This window comes from Cottoperca gobio, chromosome 5, assembly GCF_900634415.1.
Source record: "Cottoperca gobio chromosome 5, fCotGob3.1, whole genome shotgun sequence".
NCBI lineage: Eukaryota > Metazoa > Chordata > Actinopteri > Perciformes > Bovichtidae > Cottoperca > Cottoperca gobio.
In genome coordinates this window covers 7938555-7964253 of record NC_041359.1, presented here as the reverse complement: position 1 = coordinate 7964253, position 25699 = coordinate 7938555, and the positions used below count along the sequence as shown (strand labels likewise).

General features: G+C 40.9%; 3 protein-coding genes and 3 non-coding genes across 8 annotated transcripts; 4 read left to right on the top strand and 2 right to left on the bottom strand.

Annotated features, from left to right (window-relative positions):
* The first annotated feature begins 279 nt into the window (after nt 1-279).
* On the top strand, nt 280-12024 carry stimate (STIM activating enhance). Of its 3 annotated transcripts, none has more exons than XM_029430620.1 (8): nt 280-1313; nt 3479-3527; nt 3630-3725; nt 3921-4042; nt 4314-4426; nt 6014-6091; nt 6304-6447; nt 9146-9708. In XM_029430620.1, exons 1-8 carry the CDS (start codon nt 1103-1105, stop codon nt 9197-9199), a joined length of 867 nt encoding a protein of 288 aa, XP_029286480.1. In that variant the 5' UTR covers nt 280-1102; the 3' UTR covers nt 9200-9708. The 3 variants fall into 3 exon arrangements, with proteins under 3 accessions (XP_029286480.1, XP_029286479.1, XP_029286477.1); XM_029430619.1 differs by lacking the exon at nt 9146-9708 and adding an exon at nt 7577-9136; XM_029430617.1 differs by lacking the exon at nt 9146-9708 and adding an exon at nt 9717-12024 and having other exon boundaries at nt 286-1313.
* trnae-cuc (transfer RNA glutamic acid (anticodon CUC)) lies at nt 6958-7029 on the bottom strand. Its single transcript has one exon. It is a non-coding gene; the product is annotated as a tRNA-Glu (tRNA).
* trnar-acg (transfer RNA arginine (anticodon ACG)) lies at nt 9220-9292 on the top strand. The gene has a single exon. It is a non-coding gene; the product is annotated as a tRNA-Arg (tRNA).
* Nucleotides 12025-12070: 46 nt separating the features above from the next.
* Nucleotides 12071-12141, bottom strand: trnae-cuc (transfer RNA glutamic acid (anticodon CUC)). The gene has a single exon. It is a non-coding gene; the product is annotated as a tRNA-Glu (tRNA).
* A 1402-nt stretch (nt 12142-13543) lies between these two features.
* Nucleotides 13544-16091, top strand: mustn1b (musculoskeletal, embryonic nuclear protein 1b). Its single transcript, XM_029430621.1, has 3 exons — nt 13544-13739; nt 13857-13980; nt 15642-16091. The coding sequence occupies exons 1-3, from the start codon at nt 13731-13733 to the stop codon at nt 15755-15757; spliced, it is 249 nt and encodes an 82-aa protein (XP_029286481.1). The 5' UTR covers nt 13544-13730; the 3' UTR covers nt 15758-16091.
* Nucleotides 16092-17075: 984 nt separating this feature from the next.
* On the top strand, nt 17076-25413 carry LOC115007679 (inter-alpha-trypsin inhibitor heavy chain H3-like). The gene is made up of 22 exons (XM_029430615.1): nt 17076-17189; nt 17487-17516; nt 17669-17692; nt 18458-18612; nt 18740-18844; nt 18987-19149; nt 19329-19439; nt 19585-19713; nt 20282-20398; nt 20489-20657; nt 20786-20911; nt 21004-21185; nt 21351-21536; nt 21642-21781; nt 21959-22119; nt 22285-22311; nt 22418-22471; nt 22830-22943; nt 23102-23303; nt 23397-23569; nt 24765-24876; nt 25012-25413. The coding sequence occupies exons 1-22, from the start codon at nt 17076-17078 to the stop codon at nt 25148-25150; spliced, it is 2733 nt and encodes a 910-aa protein (XP_029286475.1). The 3' UTR covers nt 25151-25413.
* The last annotated feature ends 286 nt before the right edge of the window (nt 25414-25699 follow it).

Below are 25699 nucleotides of genomic sequence, written 5' to 3'. Positions count from 1 at the left end.
AGCAAGAAGATATTCTCAAACTGCTTTTGTAAATCAGTTGTTCCTCTTTTTACCAGTTCTTGTGTGATTTACTGTAATGTTCTTCATTTTGTGTGAGTAAAACCTCCGTAGGTTCTTTGTTTACTAATTTGCTTGTAGTTTCCTCTGTATTCAAAGCAATGAAGCAGCTTTTTATTCCTATTTGAAGATGTTAACTTCTATTAAAAAAAAGACTGCAATTAAAATCGATGAACAACGAATTTCAGCCACCTGGTGTTTGTCATACATTTTCCAGCATGCAGTTCCTGGCTACGCAGGTCACGTGACATTACGTCTGTCAACGTGAGTGGGCACTGTTGGGCAGGGAAGCAGCTGGATGTACGCGAGCCGTGACCTGCAATTATTCATATTCTATTTTTATTTATACAGACGCGCTTTTTTTAATAGGCGTTGAAGTCACGAGAAACCAGTGCACCCGCTTTTCTGAACTCATGCGTGAAACTATACGTTTGCTAGCCTAGCTTTAGCTTAATGGAACTGAGAGGCTAGCTCGGGGGCTAGCTAGGTGTAGCATCTCAGCCGCTGGCTCTAATATTTCACTATAGACGTATGTCTGTCGCCAAAATGTAACTTCTGGTTGACCTGCACTGTCAAACACATTTCAAACAAGTGATAATACTGGTATGGTCTGTTTGACGAGCTACATGACATGGTTATTTGGCATGTCCTTTACGCGTTAGCTCGCAGATCCAGCGAAGATTCCCTGTCGAGACAGGAACAGTTTTCACCACTGCACGGACCATCGGAACTAGCCACTGGGTTTTAATGCTGCTGTGTGTAGACTAGTCAATTACAGCTAGCAGTTGTTACAACTTGTAATAACCTTTGGGAGCGACAGCTTTACTTCTCATGACAACACCGCTATGACTGCATGCATGTCTGAAGCAGGAGAATGAGTGGGCGCTTGGAAGGGAAAGGATGCCACCATCTTTCACCGAAAACCGTCCAGCTTAACATATCGATTAGCTGACCAACACTTGCTGGAGAGGACTGGGAAGCACACAGAGTCCGTGTGAGAAGCTACTGCTCTCGGCTTTGTCAATTAGTCTAGCTCTTCTGTACCATGGCTGCTGTTGGTGGTGTCAACATGCTCGGAGACGTGGCACTGGCAGGTCCAGCAGGGCTGCCCGCCGTGTCCTTTACCAACACGTCGGTTTCCGCCAACCCGACGTCAGGTACTGATAACCGGGGGTGCGAGAATGGCGCCTTGATGGACTCGTTTGGGATTTTCCTGCAAGGACTTCTGGCTGTGGTGGCTTTCAGCACACTGATGTGTGAGTATGGCCACTGGTCTGCTGTGTGTCAGATATCTGACTCTAGCTGCTGCTGTGACCGGACAATTATCCAATAGCATCACTCGGTTAATCAAATTCAATATTGATGTCAGCTGGGAGGCTCATGCCCGAGTCTCTGACAGGAAATGTAAAACTAAACCTGGTGACTTCTTGTCTTGTTGAAGTTCAGGTAATAAAAGCTGCTTACTCTCCACACTTCCTCTCACATGTTTGACCTTTCCCGCTACATAATAATAATAATATATATTATATTAATTAATATATATTCTGGCCCTCTTCGGTTTAAACTCATGAGAAACTGCTATGTTTTTCACCACATACGTTACTGTTTCTTTTGGTTTTGCAGGTGGCAGTCAGAGTTAGTAAAACACCATAACCTTAAGGGGAATGACTGTAACTTACCTTAAGTGTGTTGGAAGTTCATAGAAAAACTGTAATAGGCGCTTACAGCTCCAAATCCTCTTTGTAATACTGATACTGAAAAACTTCCCATTGTAGATGTAGAATGACTTTTGCAAAGTAAGGTACACTACCTCAAGTGACTGTTACTCAATATACCAGCTGCTTCACCGTAAAAGCCATAATCATTTATCTTTACTGGGAGTCTTATGTAAGTACTGGCATGTGTGCGTTTCATAAACGTACCACCTTGCACAAACTGTTGTCTGTTTAGCTCGTTGATGTTCAATTTCTCTTGGTGAATCATCTGCACAGATTTGTTTCCAGCTCTGGCTGAGGTGGCTTTACATCAGAGTTGGGCAGCCAAAATTAGATAGGTAGGGGAACATTTGTGTAAAAAGAAAAATCACACTCGGGCTTTAGTTATGGTTCCATTCAGTCAGTGTCTGGCACAGCACTGACAGCTGTGTGACCTAATGAGAACAGCCTCAGTTGTGTGCGTCCAAGCAGCCTCTCAGCAATGAGGAATGTCCAGCATTTTAGACTTTTGTCCCCCTGAGGCAGCTCTCTGAGCAGAAGCAGTAGGCTGAGGCCTCTGCCTACATCACATCACACCCAGCTGCACACAGGGTGTGTTGAGTCTGAAGTCACACTTGTGCTCAAAGCAGAAACTGAGGTCACAGCTTGCAGTACAGGTTGTTCCCATGAAAACACAAGAACCCTTGGGCAACACTACAGTCCTTAGTGTAAGTTTTGAGAGATGAGATTGTTTGATGTGTTCTCTGTGAATTAAGGGGCTCGTGTAGAAGATAGCAGTCCAGCTGAGGTATCACAGCTTTGAAAAATGTATTTAGAGTCTGTGTCTGACGTTAGAAAATGTGCTTAGTGATGTCAATGTGGTGAAACCCCCTGTCATTATGCAGCTCTGTGTCATAGCAGTTAAAAGAAGATGGTCATGGCAAACAAGCCACTATTGTGAAGAAGAGGAAGAGCTCTATTTGTGTTGGACCCACATTACTTTCAATGATGAGCCTATATGCACACAGTTTCATGTATTAGTTGCAGAGTTTATCTTGTCTTGTTTCTTCAGCTTGTCTGCATCACCTTATTACTCCTATGTTCCCTAACTTGTTCTGACTATATTTATGATTTTTAATACTTAACACAGAAGTATTGAGAGTCTGATTATCCACAAGACGGAGAACCTTTTGGCCATCTTTGAATTTGCTTTTTCCTGTCAACTTACCAGTGAGCAGAAAATAAGGGTTTCATATTCATCATTTCACAACTGCTGCACGTTTTAGGTTCCGGTCTGAGACACATTGCCCCTGTTCAGTTCTCATTCTGCAACAGCCAGTCATCCTCACTTAGATGTAGCCTGTATTGTTCAGTATGTCTCACTTAAACTCAAATAGCTTCTATTCAATTTCCTGTAGACTCGATGAGAAAATGTGTGATGTCTCATTTGTGAGCCTTCTCGGTTTAACTGCACAAAATGGGATGTCAGCCATTTCTAAATCATAAATATGTCAGTACAAGGCAAGATCTTCAGGTGAACTCAACAGACAACCTTCTATAAAATCAACAAAATGCTCATTGGACCCTTGACAACTCAAAGGAGGTCGTACCGCTGTTAATCGAAAACAAACAAGATTATGTTTGATTTATTCTGTGTTGCTCTGCGTTTGTATGAGTGATCCGCATTAACATCCCACTGTCTTTGTGGTACACTCTTTTCTCCACAGTGAAACGCTTCAGGGAGCCAAAGCATGAGAGGAGACCCTGGAGGATCTGGTAAGGTTGCTGAGCCAGCTCAAATTCATTTCTCTGCAAAGGCATCAAATGAATCCCGCCAGAGTGCCTCGGAAGCATATCAACTTTCCTGTCTCTCTGCAGGTTCCTGGACACTTCAAAACAGGCCATTGGGATGCTGTTTATCCACTTTGCTAATGTCTACTTGTCAGACCTCACAGAGGAGGATCCTTGCTCACTGTAAGCCAATCCTGTGTCTGACTGTTCCCCTCAGAGCTCGCTGATTCTGCATGTTACAAATTCCAAGAAACTGTGTTAGGTGATGTAGATTAGTAGACAGGAAGTGTTGAATTCTAACCGAGAATCGCTTGGCTGTACAGCAGGAAAGCTCTAACCGCAGATTACATTTACAGTCACTTTACTGTCTCTCCCCAGATACCTCATTAACTTCCTGTTGGATGCTTCTCTGGGCATGCTGCTGATCTATGCAGGGGTGAGAGCCGTCAGTGCTATTGTAGAGTGGAGGCAATGGGACTCTCTGCGCTTTGGAGAATACGGTGAGGACCATGTGTGTGTGAGTGGTAAAGTGGGAGCTCTAGCACATTCCTAAAATGCCTGTAATGCCCAATGGAGGACAGTAGGTGCCCTAGCACTGCAGTGCTGCAATGTCATTTCTTACATTACCAGTGTCTTCTCTTGTTCCTGAAACAGTTCAGTGTGTTTCCCTGAAGCACTGAAATCTAATAATGATCTGCTACATAAACTGTACACATACCTAAGCAGATTTTTTTTACTGTAATCTGTCTCTCTTTTCCTGTGTGTTTGTAGGAGAACCAGTGCAGTGCACAGCGTGGTTGGGCCAGTGTATCCTCTACATCCTCATCATGATGTTTGAGAAAGTCCTTATCATGCTGGTCCTCCTCATCCCCCAGTGGAAGAAGGTCAGAAGAAAAGAGTTGAACCAAATTGAAAATATAGCACATCACATACACATCTTTTTCAACTCAAGAAGAATTCTCTATATTTACAAGTTTTGCAGCACTTTTCAGAGCCGTTATCATTCAGATGTTGACCCCATCAAGTGGATTAGCGTCAACACATAGTCTATATACAGTATTTGGACTAAATGGAGTAGCCCCGCCTCTCACTCACCATGCTGCTCTGTCAGCTCTCGTCACTCTTGTTGTTTGCTCCATTTGAAAATAATTGGCGGGTTTTGTGTTCGCTTGCTAAACATACAGAGAGTTCTCGTAGGTTTAGTTCACAAAGAAAACGTCAGAAGTGCTTTTCTAAATACTGTAGAGTATGCTCATTGATTTAGAATCCTACAGAGAGAGTGGTCAGAAAAACAGGACAGCCCCTACAGTCAACAAAGACTGATCACTTAAACAAAAATGTTGCAAAACTCATCACACATTTGAATTGACACTTATGTAGTAAGATGGATACACAGTCCTTGAAGTCTGCGATGAGTACTTCTACGTTGTGTGCAATACGGCACACTTAGGACTCGTAAAAAGTTATTCCCTGACTGGGAATTTCTCACAGAAATCAGAGTTCTTGTGTGCAAGTTAAAATGAATTCTTTAAAATCTAATCTCCCAGTGTACTGAGAGCTAAATAACATGCTCCGAATTCTGACCACTAGACACCAGGGATGATTGCTCAGCCTTACCAGCCACTTTCTCTGGAACCCCTGTTGTAAATGTGCCAAAATGGCTGCTTTTCTAAGGTCATTGTAGTAGTAGCAGGAAGTTTACATGCATACATTTTTCTTCACACATGAATAGTGATCAAGCGATCTTTGTGGGACCGCAAAGCCAGGGTTCGTGTAAGCACAAAACTCCCCAGCTAATAAATCTTATCAAGCTGATAAGTATAATTCAATTTAGATTGTCTTTGGTCGAGGACACTAGTAGATACAGAGATGTGTATCACTGCACCACTGTGTGTATGCATGTGCATCTAAGATTTAAAACATTTTGCTATCTAGACTTCTGAAATTGACATTATAATTTAGAGCGGTGTTCCCTGACCGGGAATCAAACTCAAGCCGCGGTGGTGAGAGCACCACATCCTAACCACGAGACCATCAGAGACCTCTGTGCAGGAAAGTTGTTGAAGCGTTTCTCACAACTCTCTCTAGTTGTGATCAGCAGAAACACAAACAGTTTCAATAACTATAAATGTGATATCACAGAAGTTATTTTCAACTTGATATACGTCCTGTTTAGCACCTACAATGCTTAGCAGAAACTTTTGTTTATTTTAGTTAGCCTGATGGGTGTACCGCTTTGTAGATGCATTTACATAGCTTGTATCAGAACATAAACTCAGTGAGAGTCAGATGGCTTCAGGTAAATATCTCCAGCTCATTCTGTAACAAATATAATATTTAAAAGTTAAAAGGGTTTGTTTCAATCCTAAACAATCCCAACATCAAGTCATTTCAGCTAATTATCAATTAACTTACTTTCCTGTGTGTGTGTGTGTCTGTGTGTCTGTGTGTTGTGTGTGTGTGTGTTGCAGCTGGCTCTCCTCAACCCCATACAGAATCCTGACCTGGAACTGGCCATCGTCATGCTCATCGTTCCTTTCTTCATCAACGTAAGTCTCTGCTGTTACTGTGTGTTTTTCTTTGCAGCTCCTGCGACACCAACACGGCACGTGTCTAGTGAGGTTTCTTTAATCACTTCTGTTTGTTCGTACCAGGACCATTCTCTTGTGTATGTATGAGTTTTGGCGTATGATATGAATACACTTCTGTTAATCCCCTGTGGGGAAACATCATTCAACACAGTATTTTCTGTTTCATTTAGGCCCTCATGTTCTGGGTGGTAGATAATTTCCTAATGAAGAAGCACAGGACAAAAGCAAAGCTGGAGGAGAGAGAGGAGGACTCACGGGGGAACAGCAAGGTGCGCTACAGGCGTGCTCTGTCCCATGATGACTCAGAGTCGGAGGTAAGTCTCACTGTATTAATACAGCTGTCGGGCACACCAGGGAGGAGAAAAGATCACTAGCTAAACAGTGTTAGTTTTTATCAATAAAACATACATTGATGAAGTTGACCAACAATCAAGACTTCAGATTTGAGCTTTAAAGGAGACACACAGCCTCTCCTGAAACGGGCTCAGTATGACACTCGTTTTGGCTGTCAGCTGTCCCTTGTGTCCGGTACTGATTTATAGAACGTACTTATTCTGCACGCTCTCAGTCTGAAGAAGAACGTGTCCGAGCATTGTTATAGTTGCCTAGATCATGGTTCCCTCTTACTTTATAAGCTTGTAAAACACAACCAACCACTCATACGCCCACCAACACGTGAATTCAGCAGGCTGGTATAAGCACATTTTCAAGAACATTTACCATTAATTTCTCACAGTCATCTGGTTTCTTGTCTACACGTATGAATCCTGAACTACCATACTGTTACTGATGCAGCATTCTTCACACATAATAACAATAAAGTGTTCCCTGACCGGGAATCGAACCCGGGCCGCGGCGGTGAGAGCGCCGAATCCTAACCACTAGACCACCAGGGACATCTGCTCCTCCTGTGAAGACATATATTGTGCAATCCCGGGTCGAAGCAGCACATACTGCCTCTAGTGGTGGTACTGTTCCACTTTCCATGAAGTGAATCAACCACAACAGGCACAGGAGGAAGTCCACTTACAAACTGATTAAATGACACTTTTTAGTAAACAAATGGAATTTCAGACTGGCTTTATTTGGATAAATTGACGAAGTATTGGGAATCCAACACATTAAAATGTAATAAAGTGGCATATTAACAGCTTTTAGGCTGGCTCGAAAACTAGGAAGATTCTACGTCATACTTAGTATGAACACCACGTTAGTATTCAATTTCAAACACAGCCTTAAGGCCGTGACACACCAAGCCGACGCGAGCATCTGAAGCCCCAGTTTTTGCAGTGTGTCCTGCACCGTCTGCCGACAGTCTCTCATTGGCTGTTCAGCTCATGCAAATCAGTGCACGACAAAAGAAACGGACGTGAGGAAATGTTTTGCTGCTTTGTTTTAATGTGTGTATATTTGCAGTCATATATCTTCCAGTGTCCTTTTTAGAATGTCGATTACAGACTGCCCGCTGCTCTGGAGAGTTATTTCATCTCACCCGAACCTGAACGCGCCGAATCCTAACCACTAGACCACGAGGGAGCTGTGAGCACTTGCCATTGTTAGAGCTCCAGGAGCAACTGAATATTATATGTTCAAAGATATTATTTTTGGCATTTCTGCTTAAATATTGATACCACAGACTCTAAGGCAGGGATGGGCAACTGGCGGCCCAAAAATGTCAAAAGGACATTTAAAAGTGTAAAGTGACAATGTGAGGCTGAGGCAGCCTACATCTTCCCCATGACACTCATGTTACTTGACAACATTGTCTGTTTTAGTGTGTTTGCAATGAGTCTTAGAGATGGCTCTGTGCTGTAAACAGCACAATGTAGATCATTCATTCATTAAGTGTGTGTGCGGATTCTTCACTCGTCGTAGTAAAAATAGCAGGTTGTCCTTTTGATGATGATGATGTGAAATAACCTAAACATATACTGTATGTAGACATAGATGTTGTCCTGCTTTGTGTTTATCAAAGGCAATGCCATGTAAACTAACTCTATGAAAAGGTGACACTAATAACGTAACACTAGTTACTACCAAGCATTATTATCTTTAGAGAGGTTCTGTGTGAGCACATTTATAAGGACCAAGTGAATACTGCGCTGCGTTCACAGTGCTATGTGGAAGTGGGAAAGGTCAATCCCTTAAGTGTGGCTGTTGAACTGCACAATCTCTCATAGTTTATTGCTCTTATACTGCTATTGGTACCGAGTAGGTCTAAGACTGCTGACTTAACGGAACTTTGTCACTGGCATTAATGTCTTTACTGGCAATCACAGGAATATGGTGTGTAGAAAGTGTTGATTCATACTTCCCACGGTAGTTACGTTTCCTGAAGGCAACATGATTGAGGAAGATCCTCAACTTTCTTTGTTTTGCTGTCACTCACATTTCAACACCTCTCACAGTTAAAGCCCCCCACGCCAGGTCAGGGCCAGAAGTCTGAAAAAAAGTAAAATAATAGTGAAAACATCAAATCTGCAAATGAAAAAAACTCAAATATGAAATAAAGAATTTATTCTACAGAATTACAGAACTGAATAAAAATATTATTCAACCTGAAAAAACTTTTCATTCACTTATTTTTAGATTAAATATATTGTTGGATTTTTTTACATATTCAGCTTTTAGGTCAAACATCATTGAATTGAATTTGTGTCTGAGGGTGCAGAAACACAAGTACAGTGACTCCTTGTCCCAGGGGAACAAAAGCACAGAGGAAAGTCATTTTCACCTACTTTCTTATTTATTAAGTCATGAAAAAAAAGTGGAAACCCACGTTTAATTTTCAACAGACACTAAAAATCTGACTGCTTATAAGACTTTATTTGTGAAATCAGGTTTTTGTGCAAAATAATTGTAGCTAGTGTTCTTTCTGGTATTACTAGGATTTTAGATCACAAAAGGAAATGTTAAGCTGCTTTTCAATGCATTTTACCATTTGAATGCTCAAATCAGTGCAAACAAAAGCCAGCTTCATGGTCCGTTTCACTACCTGTTTGTGTCCTGCAGCTGGTCTCAGCACAGCACAGCTGTGGGGGATGGGCTGAGCTAAAACACATGTAGTGGTTTCTGTAGAGGAGTGCGGGCCAGTGGCGCAATGGATAACGCGTCTGACTACGGATCAGAAGATTCTAGGTTCGACTCCTGGCTGGCTCGTAAAGGTTTTTTCTCATGACTTTCATTAGACTGAAATGCTGCATTTGCTGATGTTGATTATCAAAATAAAATAATACACACACTATCAGTTTTAGTTGAGGAAACAGCTTTAGAGGCAAGTTAGTTTCACTTTCTGACTTAGTCAAGGATTCATTGGTGCTTATCAAAAACATGCAATGGCTATTTTCCACAGCTGGTGATTAAGTGACATGATGCAAAAGTAATCTCAGCTTTTGTTTTTGGGAACTTTTATTTACTTAAACAAGATGTATCTGTGATTTGTCTTTTTTAGCTATTCACTACAAACCACACTTTTGCAAAGATTGGGCTTCTCTTGTGCATTAGTGAAGTGCAGTAAGCCTTTATGGTGGCACCATGAACCTGTCTCCCTAATATTTGACCGTCTCCCTTTCCTGTTTTTTAGATCCTTTTCTCAGCAGACGATGAAATGGATGAGTCGGATGAAGACGATGTCCGTCGGCTCACCGGCCTGAAGATGGTGAAGAAGAAGAAGAAGCTACGCATGGGGATCCCTGTTTGACCTGTGTGTGTCGGTCACAAGATCAAATATTCTCTGGTAGCTGTTCACCTCGCAGGCGCGGGCATACACTCTCCTCGTACCTCCTCAGATTCTGTGTCAGCCTTATGAGCTGGCATAGGATGTCCTTTGATGACAGAGGAATATGCTTTGATTGAATTCCCTTTACTTTTGACTCCTGGAGGACTTCTGCATAAACTGTGTCTGACCAGGGATTTAATGAAACATTCTGGGAGATAGTTTTGCAGTTAACCAGGTACTTCAGATCACTGTTGCAATTTGACACAACACTCCCGGGGCGAGTGTTGTGTTTAAAGACACTGTTTGGGAATAAGAATCCCACCATGAACAAACATAATGTCGTTAACTCCTTTATGTACGTTAACACTGGTTTAATACGGTTTGGACTTCGGTGGCTGTGTATGTGGGAGCAGCGGTCCAGGATCAGGTGGGTTGGACAAATCTAATCGGCCCAACATCATGCAAACAAAACTGTACAATGGGTTTGTTATATTTGATAGTCTTAATATTTCCTCTAAAGTGATTGTATTCCTGATGTAGATTCTATGTGAACTTGGTCCATTGTTTTCTCATACAGATGTACCACCACGGCCTGTGATGCACATGTGTGTATCTGTTCGTGCGTGTGTCTGTATGTGTGTGTACAGTTGGACAAACCTCTAATTTAGAGAAGCACTACGTCAAAATGTTTGAATCACTGTATTGATGCAACTTTAAACACTTTCCAGCAGTTACACCCTAAACTACTGCATATCTTGTATGTAATGTTACTCATGTCAAAGGGAGCACATTAATGCTTGCAGCAACCTTCCATTTGTGTCTCCTGACAGTCCTTTCAACTGTTAAACCTGTAGGGCTGCAAGTACCACACAACATCGTCCCTCGCATATCAACTCCAACGGCAGTTCTCAGTTTGTTTGTGACTGTTTTACTCATGTGTTCTTTGTCTTTGAATGTCTTTTGTCTCACTTTAGGTTGTCGGGTTCTTTTTGTATAGTTTTGAGGGTTTGTTTCTGGCCAAAAAGGTGACTATGCTTGTTCCAAAAGTGTTCTTTATTCCTTAACTCCAACAGGGAGTGTAGATATGGGAACCATTTATTGCACAATTTCCCATTTATCACAGCGTTCACCTTTCCTTTTGTGTGATTGTTGTTGTTTTGTTACAATAATGTGCCTGAGTGAAATTACCAGCAGGTGTTTGTTTGTTTTTTTGTTGGTTAGTTTTTTTTTGTTTTTATTTACTGTTTTATCCAGAGCTCCAGATGTTCAGGCATGAAGCAGCATTCAGCAGGCTCTGATGTTAAGAATGTGACATGCATAGACCTCTAAACTGTTAAGTGACTGTGGACCAGACAGTCGAAAGAAAGGGTGTGTGTGTGTGTGTGTGTGTTTTTGTGTGTGCATGCCAGTGTATATATACAGTATACCTGCATGTACTGGTGTGTGCTGGATGCATGTGTGTATAGATGGTGTGGCTGCTGGTCCTCTTTAAAGTAAATGGAGAGTGACATATACTGTGACGAGTATGACGATTGTGATGATTTAATTATGATATTTTTGGCATGTTGGCAAGGAATAAATGACTGCATTTTAAAGGAGGGAAGTACAGCATCTTGCAGCAGTTATGTTAACACTCAGCTTAGCCAGGACAAAGAGGGCTTTTAGTATTTTGCAAAGTGAAACTACTAGATCAGAGGTTTTCAGAGTGGGAGGTGGGCCTCCCCAGCAGTACTCCAAACAGTTTCAGGGGTGGCTCAGTGAATGGAAGTGAAAAATATTACATTAGTTAGCAAAAGAAAATCACATAGAATAGCCTAAATGGAAGTGATTTGGTTGGACATCGTTCAGAGATATAGTAGTTTTGGGGAATTTTACTGTTTTTCCCACTTTCATTAACTAAAAAATTCTTTTTTATGTAGAATGAATTTATGTCAAACAGCAATATTAGGCTATTTTAGCTCAATGTTTTAGTGTCTATGGGATCAAACATATTCATAATCCCATAGGCACTCAAAAATGTAGCAAGTAAACTAATGGGTGGTGAGGGGGTACCTTTTTCTGTGGAGGCCCACACACAGACTTTGCAAACCCCTCTTCTAGATGATTATAAAGTCGAGTGAGGGAGGTAAATTATCATTCTAAATGCTTTTCCAATAAAGGATGTGATACCCTACCTTGATAGCTGATTAATTTATATTTTGGTTTGTACCAGAAAAGTGTTCCCTGACCGGGAATCGAACCGGGCCGCGGCGGTGAGAGCGCCGAATCCTAACCACTAGACCACCAGGGAAGGTGAAGTGAGTTGGTGTGGCACAACATCATTCCAATACAGTCTTTCAGTCACGATCCAAAAGTAGATCTTGAGTTTGTACTTATGGCTCTTGTGTCTTAGGGAAGACACACATTTAGCGTCAGGCGTCATGGTCATACTTCAGAAGCTCTTCAAAATGTTTGCATTTCTTATTCTGACTGTACGCTGTGAAGTCATCCATTTGCCTGACACAAGTTGTTGTGTTTGTTGTTTTTCCTCCATACCCAAGTACAGGGTGTAGTAGCCTACCATAGTTTAGTTGCTGGAGGAGGCTGATAGATATATGCTCAGAGATGCTAATTACCTTAAGCATGCATTTGTAAGGGCAATAAGGACCTGCGCAAACATGTGTTTTATTGTGAGACATACAGATGGCTAATATAGCAACTTTTACCCGATTGAGTGGGAATAATCACATACACAGGAGGAGTGTGGCCTTTTTCATTCCTCTAAATTTAGAAATCTTTGTCACAACAGAGGCTACACTCTCACATTGTAAGGATAGGACAGCTGTAACCTCAGATTGACTATCCTGGTACTGTGATGCTGCTTGAATGAGTGTGCAGGCTTTAAGATTCTCTCCGTGTCGCTCAGTTTGTAGATTTAAAATAGTGAGTCAGATTGCCCATCATCGCACAGTTAACACCTTAAATTGAGATTATGATGCCAAGTTTTCTGACTGCTCAGTAGACCTATTGCCTTAACTGTTTGCTTACTGGTGTCGTCCTAAAATATGCATTAAAATACATCACAAGAAAGTGAAAAACTAATTTACTAATTAATAGCACAAATGTGCTCATCATCTGGCGAAATAAGATAATGTGACCCCCAGGGGTCCCCAGAAAAATGCGGAATAGTTTTTTAAAAACTATTTAATTCACTATAGAAGTGAGCCCAATGTGAGTAAGAGTGACTATCTCCTCAACCGTAGGCCTAGTTGGCCACTATAGAATTCTGGTCTTAATCATATTATCTAACAAGAAAAATCTTATCAAATGTTTAACAATTTAGGGGTCACGAAAAAAGTTGAGAACCACTGATTAAGTACATCAATTCTAAAAAACGTTGGATAGTTTTCTTAGTTTTCTTTCATTTTGTTGGATCATGTGTTAACTACCAGGAAATGTTTTTTACAACATCCAAAAAAACATTTACTCTTGAATCAAGTTGTAGCATTGGGCAGAGTCACAGGAGCTGCAGGAAGGAGGCGGACACTCCCTTTTTTTGCCAAGTCCCACAACAACATTTAAAAAAGGGGGTAACTCTACAAGGGTCGGCAGGGGGGGGAGGAGGCAGACAGCCACTTGTGTTGTTTCCTGAATTGTCAGCTGTTGGCCTGTAAGCTTATCGTAAAAAATGGGAGAACCGTTCCAGCTGTACCCCTAACGTCACACCTAATAATACACACTGACAACAGGCAGAGTGGGACGGAGGGTAGGGGTCTGGACCAGCACTATATATAATGGCAGGCTTGCTGGGAGACAAAGACACACACTAGAAAAACAACCAGCGGATCCAGCACACTGGAAAGAGGAGTCTGAGGAATCGTTACACCAACTTCAATCACCATGTCACAGGTAAGTTTGGTCACATGTGGTGTTTTGATTATTTACAGAAATGGAACAGAGTGTTAACACCCTTTACTTTCCTGCATTTCCTCCTTAACACTCTTAATCTTTCTAAATTCCCTCCAGCCAAACGAGGTGAAGAAGAAGAAGCGTCCCCCAATGAAGGAGGAGGACCTGAAAGGAGCCCGCAGTAAACTGGGACTGAAGGGTGAGGTCAAGAGTAAGACCTATGAGGTCATGGCGGAGTGTGGTGAGTAAAGCTTTTTGTCATTGTCGCTTCTTCTGAAAAACAAGACAAGTGATGTAACACTTTATCAGATGTTAACGCCCACATCTGTAAACACATTTAGGCTCCTTACAACAGTAATCTTTCTTTGTTGTATTCCTGCTTGGCCTGTAGACCTCACATGTCACGTTTAATATAACTGAACTGTCCGACTAACAACTGAAGAGACTCTAACTAACATTGAGTAATGTGGTGGATATGTCACAAAAAATATTCATCAAAATGAATAAATAAATACAGAAATAAACACAAAATGTTTTATATTTGAATTGATAAATAAAATGCTAGATAAATCAAAGCTGAAATTAATACATTGATAAACATAAATGCATATTATGAAGAAATGTAAGTTAATTCCCTATTGATTACCAACATTTGTTTAGTCATGTAATTATGTATTTTATAGAACATTTCTGTATTAATGTCAACATTTATTTAAATATTTATTTTTGTAATTTACAAAATAATTTTAAAATATACAAAAATAATTACTATATTTATTTATGTATTTCAGCATTTATTTATGTAGAGGCGACATGTATTGATGAGTTAGTAATTTGATATCCCCCACAATATGCTGATGTAAATAAGGCATGATCAGTTTCCTGATTTGCAGAGTATGGTAACTGAATATCTACCAACCCCAGTGTCTTTGAAGAAGAAGAACACCAACACTGTCCTTACAAGCTTGATGAGCTGATCATTAACAACTTGACATCATAGGCTAGCTCTTTTTAAATTTATTTGTGAAATGAAACAGGCTTTCTTTTTTTCTGTCAATTTTACAGATATATATAGAATACAGAATCAGTGAGAATAAAGTAACGTTTCCTGACCGGGAACCGAACCCGGGCGGTGAGAGCGCCGAATCCTAACCACCAGATCACCAGGGAATGAGATGTGGATTTAAAACGTGTTTTACAATCAGTTGTTGTGAATATATTACTTTAATTAATTATTAATTATTTCAGTATAGTTTTGGCCTAGCCTACTTTCCTTGTAGCCTTGGCTACATATAGGCCACATATAGGCCTACGTATATACGTCTATGGCCTCGGCTACTAGTAGCCTACTGTTCCACTTACATTTATCTACCAGCTACATTTAGGCCTGGTAAAGTTAATATTACTTTGGAGATTAATGTTTTACAAATAGGGCCATTTTATCATTTATAACACATAAAACAGGCTAGTTTAAATTATTTCCACCATGACCAGATAGAACATTAAAATCATAATTAAATTAACACCAACAGAAGACATTATACCTGATACTTTAAATACACATTGCTGAAAATACGGGTATGACTTTCAGAATATGTTTACACTGTGGTGTGTGTGTGTGTGTGTGTGTGTGTGTGTGTGTGTGTGTGTGTGTGTGTGTGTGTGTGTGTGTGTGTGTGTGTGTGTGTGTGTGTGTGGTAAGAATACAAATAAACAACTTTTTGAATACTACTCGAGCGATAATGTAGTTTTACATGTTAACATGTGTAGAGGGCTACTCACATACTTCACTTCATGATACCCAAGAGGAATTGTTTTAACTTGTCGAAGGTGAGCAGTCACCTGGCTTATTCATCTGTTTTTCTGACCCTTTCATATCTGTGTCTCTCTCTCTGTGTTCAGAACGTATGGGCAAAGTGGCTCCGTCCGTGTTCAGCGGTGTGAGGACGGGGACAGAGACGGCCTTGGGCCCGCCTGCTGCTGCCAAAGCTCCTGGAGCCAGTGTGTTCAGCAAGTAAACACACTGCAGGAGAAAACAACAGCGCTGAGGAAAACACACTGTCAATGTTGAAGCTGAATCATCTTTTTAAATAAGAGAGATAAATGGGTTAAGGTTATGGTAGGAGAGTGTGTTAATATTACTGCTATGTAAGCAGTTTTTGTACTTTGTAATTTACACAGTGCATCAGACTTGGAGATCGGCTTAGGTCTGAATGAATGTTCATGAACTATTGATCTGTAATGAGTTGTGAAATTGTATTTATCAGGGTTGACAAGGTTTATTGAAACATTTGCTTATTTGTTCTTTTTTCTAACTGATCATTTTTCCTGAATAAATTATTTCCCCCTGTATTGAAATGTGATGTTTTCTATCGGTTGTAAACTACAAAACAACTTTAATTTCCATGGAAATGTGAAACCTCATCAAATAAACGTGTCAACCGGAAGACCTCTATTTCAGCAGCACAATCATAATGGTTGAAATAAAGTGCTAATCTATGTTTGCAAGCACAATAAAGCACAAAAGCACATATAGCGTCATCAGTAGGGGCACGCAGCTCAAGTCGGAAAATAATATTGTTTGTTTGCTAGAGTCAGAGTGGAAGAACTATAAATATGCAGCCGAAAGTTGTTCATTTATATTGAGTGTGGTCGCAGATTGACTTTCAAAGACACTCTGTAGTCAAGGTAATATGTCCCCGATCACAATGGTCTGATTCATCTACATGCACCATGCCTGCTGGCCAAATCTACCATTAATCAGGACTTTTATTTTTGTGGATAGCCTAACTTCATAAAACATACAAGAGTCGCTCTGAACTTCTTACAGTGATCCACTCTTTGCTGGCCAGCTTGTGGGAAATGGCATACGCACACACGTGAAGCAACACAGCACAGGCTGTTTAGTGAAAGAGTCCAGCAGAAGAGGAGGAAAGCTCCAAGTGAGGAGTGAATTAAGCAAATGTATCTGTTGATTATTCTGACAGAGCTATTTAAATATATACAACATATATAGTCAAGACTTACTGTTTTTTATTACAAATAATGGGGAGCAACACAGATATCTAGCTGCCATAGTAACTGTGTGACATAATGTTCTGTGTTTGTATTAGGATTTAACGGCGACTAAATAACAATTTTGGTATCACTAAGGTATAATGATGATTCTTTGAGCTTTAAAAGCACCAACGTTCATACATCGGGGCCTCCTGCCCTTTGAGCTCAGGTCTGTTGGTCAATACTCCTGGACAACACATACGTTTTTGTCCCTCCCTCTGGGCAGAGAGTATTTTTTCTCAGCAGTGAAGTCAGTCGCTGTTCAGTGGAAGTTTGGTCATGTCTGGACTAAAGGGTGTCGGACTGCTGCTGCTGTGGGGCAGCGCCTGCCTCGGGCTGCCTGGCCTGGCCCGTGGGGCTCTGGTCATCTCCGGGGACCATGAAGCTCTGCAGGTACCTTCACACACTCCAATCTTATCTTGAATCAGTAAAGTGTTAATTGCATCTGCTGGTTCTTGATTTAGCCATTAGTCTGTTTTCTTATCAATCATCTCTTTGAACTGTGCTCCTTCAGAACTACTTTGCAATTTAAATCCTGCTCTGTTTAAATATCACATTATTGCTTTTAACTTCTCCTCTTTGTGTATATGTGTGGCCCAGATTGTAAAGTGTTTCTGATTGTGTTTCATGTGTCTCTTTTTCTCATATCTTGGTACCATGTTGGTTCACCCTAACGTGTTTGTATTTCAGGAGACAAGAGGAGCTGCTAAATCATTGCAGGTACTTGTCAGAAACTAATAACAGACAGAAAATCCTTATTTTTTATGTTTTCTTACATAATAAAATGAGAAAGACTATTTTTATATTTTCATTTAGATTTTTAGTCTCTAAAAAGAATCTCATTTTTCTTTGATTGTTGTTTTTTGTTACAGAAAAGAAGCACAAATGAGGCCATGGTAAGAAAATGTGAATCTCTATTGATGATAATGATGATGATGAAAGAACTATTAATGACCAAACTAACAACTGCAAAACCTATGACCTGTAATATACGCCATCAAAACAACTATACGTAGAATAGGTAAGAACGACATAAATAAAAGAAAACAATCTAGAAATGAATGTGGCTGTACAGAAGCATTAAACCGCAGAGGGAATAAAATACTTTATTAAACTATTAGTATTATACATTTTTGTAAGATACTTTTACAAGCAGACAGAGCATAGCGACATCCTGAAGGAAGCAATGAGAGTTCACGTTAAATCGGCTCGGGTAGGTTCAATACGTTGCTCATGATTTGTTGGTCAGGGGAAGAAATCAGATCCTTCTGTTTGACTCCAGTAATCTTTGAACAGATCGTAACAACACTGTTCAGGCTGCAAATAAAAGAAAAGGTTAATAGACTCTGAAGATAAAAACGATAAACTAGAAAAACTAAACCGGTTGAAAGGGAGTTTAGTTTTGAAATATCCACACTATGCCTGCTGAGAGCACACAGCACCCATCTGTCACAACACTCCCAAAGTGGAATCAGTGACATAATGTCTTTTAGAACATTTACTTTGGCACCGATCACGCTGTGGACTGGAACCAGCTGCGAAAAAATATTCAGTTTGAAACAACTTACAGAAGTTCACTCTATAGAAATGCTGTATGTGAAGCGCTTTCCATATTCACTAGTTTCAATATGTCCATATTCCTCCCTCTCTTTCTGTCTCAGGTGGAGGTGTTCAGTGTGAGAGTGGACTGCACTGTGACGTCTCGTTTCGCCCACACCGTCATGACCTCCAAGGCTCTGAACAAAGCAAACGCCTCCCAGGAAATCTTCTTCGAAGTGGATCTGCCCAAGACCGCCTTCATCGCCAACTTCACCATGTCCGTTTTCACACTTGCATTTCGACCATTTGTGTGTCACAGTATTTATCCCTGCTTCCTTTTCCAGTCACGGTTGTTCTTGCTGATACAGTTAGTTTACTTCGTTCTCCATCTTTGTTCCTCACAGGGAAATTGATGGTCAGACGTATGTTGGGGCGGTGAAGGAGAAAGAGAAAGCCAAGAAACAGTATGAGAAGGCAGTTTCCTCTGGACAGACTGCTGGACTGGTCAAGTAAGTCAGTCAAGATGGAAACAGTATAAAAAACACGTTCAAAGGAACAAACTGTATCTACATTTATATGGACTTGTAGTAAAGATCCTAAATGGGTTATTTAACATTAGAGGCTGTGAATGATGTTTGTGTTTCATTACAGGGCTTCTGGAAGAAAGATGGAGAAGTTTTCAGTGTCTGTCAACATCGCAGCCAAAAGTAACGTGACTTTCATTCTGACCTACGAGGAGCTCCTTCAGAGGAAAAAGGGCCAGTACGAGATTCTGACTCGAATTAAACCCAAACAACCGGTGCAGGAGTTTCAGGTAAATTCATGTTCAAAACCCGTCTCTTGGTGATTTCAGATATTCTAAATGAGCTGATTTCCTTACAAATGACCTGTGTGTGTGTGTGTGTGTGTGTGTGTGTGTGTGTGTGTGTGTGTGTGTGTGTGTGTGTGTGTGTGTGTGTGTGTGTGTGTGTGTGTGTGTGTGTGTGGAGACAGATTGTGACAAACATCTATGAGCCTAAGGGCATTTCTTATGTGGATGCCCATGCAACCTTCCTCTCCAATGAGCTGCTCCCTCTGGTGGTGAAGACCATCACAGACAACAAGGTACACGATACAACAGGCCTTTAAAGAAGTTGTCTCTGATTCAAGCAGTTCCTGAATCCCAACTTAAACTACTTCACATTCAATAAAATGTCAAACCCAAGAATTAAGAGTCAGCTAAACCGGTCGTATTGTATCCCATTGTCAGGCACACATCTCTTTCTCACCAACTATGGAGGAGCAGAGGAAGTGTTCAGATTGTGATGGAACAATCATCGACGGAGATTTTGTCATCACGTATGACGTGAACCGAGCAAAGAGCCTCTGGGACATTCAGGTCAGCTGTCAAAAAATACTGTATTATGTAAAACTATACAGATTCACTTCAAAGCTGTTTGTCTGCAGGCTGAGTTGATTGATGAATTGATAAATCGATGAATCTGTGATAAGATTACCCAACAACATGAAAGTACAGAAGCAAAGGTTGTGGCAGGATTGCCACATGAGGCTGAAATGCACCTCTACTACCCCTTTTTTTAAATCAAACTAAAAGCGTTCGTGTTTCCTTTCAGGTGAGCTTTAATTTCTCCATGCACTCTAAAGATACATACATTGTTTGTTAACATTACTGTCATGTATTTATTTTGACTAGCAATGTATTTTAATCATGTCAATATATGCGCCTTGTGTTTAGAGTGCATGGAGAAATTAAAACACACAGGAAGAAATATTACATTTAGTAACAGTTCAGATCAGACAAAGAAAATGGATCACCAGAATTAATTCAGTCACTCAGGGTTTCTGTATAAAATACTTTTTTGGGGGGGGGGGGGGGTTCCAATTCTGATTTTGCCTTGTCATTCTTTCGTGTATATATCCGCTCTTTATTGATTCTCTCCCCTCAGATTGTGAACGGATACTTTGTGCACTTCTTTGCTCCCCCTGACCTGCCCAGAGTCCCAAAGAATGTGGTATTTGTGATTGACAGGAGCGGATCAATGAGTGGAGGAAAGATGGCACAGGTGAGAGACTGTTCAGACGTTTAATGCGTTTCTGATATATTGGCGCTCATGTGCACACATTTTGACCTCTGACCTTGTAACTCTTTGTAGACACGAGAGGCAATGCTGGCCATCCTCAAAGACCTCCACGAGGAAGACCACTTTGCCCTCATTCAGTTTGATAACAGAATCGAATCTTGGAGGAACTCACTTACCAAAGCAACCAAGGAAAATGTGTCTGAAGGCATGGCTTACGTCAAAAAGATACGGGATAATGGATGTAAATAAAGAAACAAGTGACACTAGCTTTTATGCTAAATGTCATCTTAACTCCTTAAATGATAAACACACTCTCACACTCTCACACTCTCTATACATATTACAATTTGTTGTTTGTTTTCCTTCTAGCAACCAATATTAATGATGCATTGTTGAGAGCCGTGAACATGCTGCTCGAAGACAGGAAGGAGAAGAAGCTCCCAGAGAGGAGCATCGATATGATTATTTTACTGACTGATGGGATGCCAAATGATGGTGAGTGTGTACATAGGATATACAGTATCATTGTGCACAAATGTGCTTTCTATTTAGCATTCAATGTCTGCATGTTGTATGTGCGTTTGAAGGAGAGTCTAGAATCCCGAATATCCAGGCGAATGTTCGTTCTGCTATCGGAGGAAACATGTCTCTGTTCTGTCTTGGATTTGGAAATGATGTGGATTACTCCTTCCTGGATGTGATGAGCAGACAAAACAAGGGAGTGGCTCGGAGAATCTTTGAGGGTTCAGATGCGGTCATTCAACTTCAGGTACAGGCTCTTTTTTAAGCAATACTAAGATTATTATTTTTTTGAAGCAGCTATGTCACATTCTTCTCCAATTATGTAATCACTATTTCTGACCAGATTATAACATAAATGTAGTACTTTTGGTACAAATACATGTAATGCAATGTGTGTACACATTTGTTCCAGGGTTTCTATGAGGAGGTGTCCAGCCCTCTGCTTTTGGAGGTGGACCTGCGTTATCCTGAGAACGCAGTGGACTCCCTGACTACTAACCACTTCAGCCAGTTGTTTAACGGCTCAGAGATCGTGGTGGCCGGGCGACTAACCGACAATGACATGGATAACTTCATGGTGGAAGTGTTCGCTCAGGGGGTGAGGAGAAGGAAATGGCAGAAATTTAGAGACAATGCTGAGGTGGAACGAAGTTGTGTGTTTGTACTCTGTTTTTTTACAAATCATCTTTTCTCCCCCCTGTAGTATGAGGAGGACTTCAAGGTGCAGGGCCAGGCCAGTGCTGTGGATTGGGATGTGATGTATCCAAATGAAGAGTACATCTTTGGGGATTTCACAGAGCGTCTGTGGGCTTACCTCACCATCCAGCAGCTACTGCAGAACAGGTCAGTTTGGGTAATTTCACTCAAGCTGAGACCTGAATTGCTTTGGCTTTGAAAACCTGATTTCACATTGGTCTCATTACAATCTTTGTTGATGCTTGGATACATCTTGTTTTTCATGGTGGTTTTCTGAATGCCAGTGTCATATGTGGCAACTTCAGTATAATTTCCTTCTTGCAGCAAGACTGCTTCCCCACAGGAGAATTCCAACGCCACTGCCAAGGCCCTGGACATGTCTCTGCGTTACAGCTTTGTCACCCCTCTCACCTCCATGGTGGTCACCAAGCCTGAAACTGAGGACGGAACAGACAGCCCTCTCATCGCTGACAAACTGACTGAAGGTAAGGGTGGAACGAGAGGATTTTCTACAAAACATTTACAAGCAGCACTGACAGTGGGATTCATGTCTTCAACATAACATTTCTCTTTACTCAACTATATATAAACTGCTCCAGTTTGAACTGTGCAATGTACTAACTTGTTTTTCCATCTGTTTTTTTTGACAGAGCAAAGACAACAGGCAGAAAGAGTTTGTAAGACAGTTTTTAGTTTCTTTACCATGTAGCATCAAATTATTAATGAGATTAAGTAGAATGACTGAATCGCTTTCAAATTTAATTTTCTTGTTCCCTTGTCCAGCATATCGCCATTCACCCGTTCAGTATTCTCGCGCACCAACACCCACATACTTTGGTAAGTACATTTTTAGAAATGGTAGCTGCATGGCTCTGGGGAGGGCAATGTTGGTCAGTTCAAACTTTCCAATCAACTTCAACTGTACTATGAGTTTAGCGTTAATAAGCAAATGTTAGCATGTAACAACATGATAGAAATGGTCACCTGACCCACATCATCATGTTAGTATTGTCCTTACGTTAGCGTTTAGCTCAATGCACCACTGTGCCTACGTACAGCCTCACAGAGCTGCTGGCATGGAAGTAGACTCTTTGTCTTGTTGACATGTTGTCATCACCATGTTGAGCCAATACTATGTCAAAAACAACTATCCATTTTGTTTATTGCCTGTGTCATTAAACTGTGTCACTTACAGTGGATGGAGATCCTCATTTCCTGATAGAGCTCCCTGACAGGAACGACGCTCTGTGCTTCAACATCAACGACAAACCAGGAACCATTTTCAACCTGGTCAGGGACCCGAAACAAGGTCAGCCCTGAGTCCTGATTATCATCAGGACTTGCTTACCCCTTGACTTTTTACTTCAAATGTATACTCCCTGTCGAACAAGATTTAGAACTCTTCTCTTATATGTGCCAGTAAATCATACCCTGCAGTTAAACAGTGAGCCCAATTTGTTTCCTTAGGTATCTTGGTCAATGGCCAGATCATCGGAGACAAGAAGATTCCCCCGGATGGTAAAATTAAAACCTATTTTTGGCGTTTTGGCATCGTCCATCAGTCTCTGGGGTTGAAGCTGGAGGTGAGCACTCAGGACATCTTGGTGCTCCAGGATGGCAAACAGGTCAAACTGCTGTGGTCTGATACAGCTTCTGTCAAAGGACCCAAGTGAGTGGCTGCACCATCACATGAGTAACATGAAATAAAAAATCCAGTTCAGGACAAATAATTGTCAACTCCCTCCCCTTATTTCTTCTGCAGTGTGGATCTTCTCTTGACCAAGGATCGCAGCCTAACAGTAACTCTAAAGGATTCGGTCAAGTTTGTCGTCCTGCTACACAAAGTATGGGCGAAGCACCCGTACCACCGGGACTACTTGGGTTTCTACACCCTGGACACCCACCTCCTGTCCCCGTTTGTTCACGGCCTGCTAGGTACAACATGACACATCAGAGAGTAGATTGCATGGTTTAAAGTTTTAAAGCAGGTCAAAACAAGTGATGTGTTTTGCATTTCTGAATGTGGTTCTCCTCAGAGTAGACAAAAAAAGAATAAGATAATAATAAATAAATAAAATGACACCAATCAGCCCACATAATATTTGGCACTAGGTTGGGGATTGGTCCGATGTGACATTCATGCTAAGAGGAGTACCTAACTTCATAATACACTTTGTAAATAATAATTATGAAAATGTAAACGTTGCACATTGCAGTGCCGGTCCAGCTAGAACGTCATCTCATCCTGCTTCCACTTAGCAAAAATATCATAAAATAAAACAAGATCAGTGAAAGACATTAAAGGGGCTTTAATCAATATTTTTATAGAAACAATTGATCAAATGACGATGTGAAAACAATGAGAAAGGGGTCACTCGTCGTTATAAACCTACAGAGAATTATCACCTGAATCTGCGGCTCCCCTCAGCTTCACAGAGCTTTACTGTGAGCTTTAGCTCATTGTTCTGCTGTCTGGCTGCAACTTTACTGTTTTAGTTCACTGTCACCGATTTCAGAAGCTGCATGCAGCTGTTTTCGGTGCAAAAGCCCTAAAAACCCACTGTACCCGACCTGCTCAGCAGCAAACACACTTAGCAACTAGATGGTGAACAAAGCGGAGCATTTAGCGGCTAAAGAGACAGATGTTGTGTCTGCTGGATGTGAAAAAGGCCATACCTATATAAGGTGACAATCACATCAATAGTTACAGCTTGTTGCTCTCCACTCAAGTGGCCACACAATTATTATTCTGGCTTTGAATTAACCTGGAAATGTTCCTTATGTTAGGCACTAAAATTGCAAAAAAAAACCGAGTAATAACATGATTTAAATAAGATGAAGACATGACCTCACATGACCTCACAGGTCCTGACTGTCCTGCGAAAACCTTGTTTATTCCTCCAGGAGGAATTTCCCGTTGGTATTTGTCAGATTTTATGGTTCTTTTTAATCTTTTTTTTTTAATGAAAAAGAAATATAGGACCTTCAATCTTTTTGACATTACAGTATAATCTAATAGATACAATAATGCTCATGCTTTAGTAGACAATTATCACTGGTGGAGGGATACAAGGCCAGAATGATTTTATTTCACAATTCTATTTACTTTAAATGGTGGTTTGTCCTCCAGGTCAGTTCTACCATGGGATTGACTATGAGGTGTCAGACCTGCGTCCAGGTGAAGTCCCAGAGAAACCGGACGCCACCATGTTTGTGAAAGGCCAGGAGCTCAATGTGACCAGGTACACTGCACACATATACAGAGAAGAGTGTTCCCTCTCAGTAGGGAACAGTTTGCATGCAATGTGTGTCTTAAATGGATAAATGGATGCTGCTTTGTATGTGCATTTAGTGTACATGTCTGTCTCGGTCCACAGAGGCTGGCAGAGAGACTTTCGGAGAGACGTGAAGAACGGAGAAAACATTTCTTGCTGGTTTGTTCACAGTAATGGAACCGGCCTCATCGATGGAGCTGCAACAGACTACGTCATGTCAGGCCTTTTTAAAACGGTTTAAAAATGGTTAGCTACACTATGTCTGCCACAGAAATAAGATATATTTAATTCATACTCATATTCAAATATGCCTGTACTTACACCATGAATGCTCTGACATCTTGTACTCAGAAGCAAACAGACTTAATTCACAGCATTGTATGGACAATTTCACAGTTTCTATCAGTGTCATTGCTGGACTTATAAGAATGGGAAGTAACACAATCCCAAAATAGTGAGAGGGACTGGGAGACAGCCTCAGCAATCACTTGTATTTTAATAAATGGGACACAGTTCTCAAAGATGAACTGAATAAACATTTCATTTCAGTTTTTCATTGTTTCTGACATTGTTCAGTATGACAAAAAATACAATTCATTTTTGTCATGTTTGACTTGAAAATGTCTGATAGCGTGCTCATTTTAACCGCTTGTACGATGACACTGGTGCACCCTGCTGTTTGAATCCTACTTAAGTGTTTGTAATGTCAGGAGCTGACATGATGTAAAAGTGTGAATCAAACTGGTTCTGAGGAATGTGACGTCTACTGTAGGACTCCTAAACCACACGA

Excerpts from the sequence above, each read along its gene's own strand:
- stimate (XM_029430617.1), top strand. The coding sequence starts at position 1,103 with ATGGCTGCTGTTGGTGGTGTCAACATGCTCGGAGACGTGGCACTGGCA. Across the intron at positions 3,528-3,629 it reads AGGAGACCCTGGAGGATCTG|GTTCCTGGACACTTCAAAAC; the intron begins GTAAGGTTGCTG and ends GTCTCTCTGCAG. Across the intron at positions 4,043-4,313 it reads TCTGCGCTTTGGAGAATACG|GAGAACCAGTGCAGTGCACA; the intron begins GTGAGGACCATG and ends GTGTGTTTGTAG.
- mustn1b (XM_029430621.1), top strand. Across the intron at positions 13,981-15,641 it reads TGAGGTCATGGCGGAGTGTG|AACGTATGGGCAAAGTGGCT; the intron begins GTGAGTAAAGCT and ends CTCTGTGTTCAG.
- LOC115007679 (XM_029430615.1), top strand. The coding sequence starts at position 17,076 with ATGTCTGGACTAAAGGGTGTCGGACTGCTGCTGCTGTGGGGCAGCGCC. Across the intron at positions 20,399-20,488 it reads GTGGAGGAAAGATGGCACAG|ACACGAGAGGCAATGCTGGC; the intron begins GTGAGAGACTGT and ends AACTCTTTGTAG. Across the intron at positions 21,186-21,350 it reads ATGCGGTCATTCAACTTCAG|GGTTTCTATGAGGAGGTGTC; the intron begins GTACAGGCTCTT and ends CATTTGTTCCAG.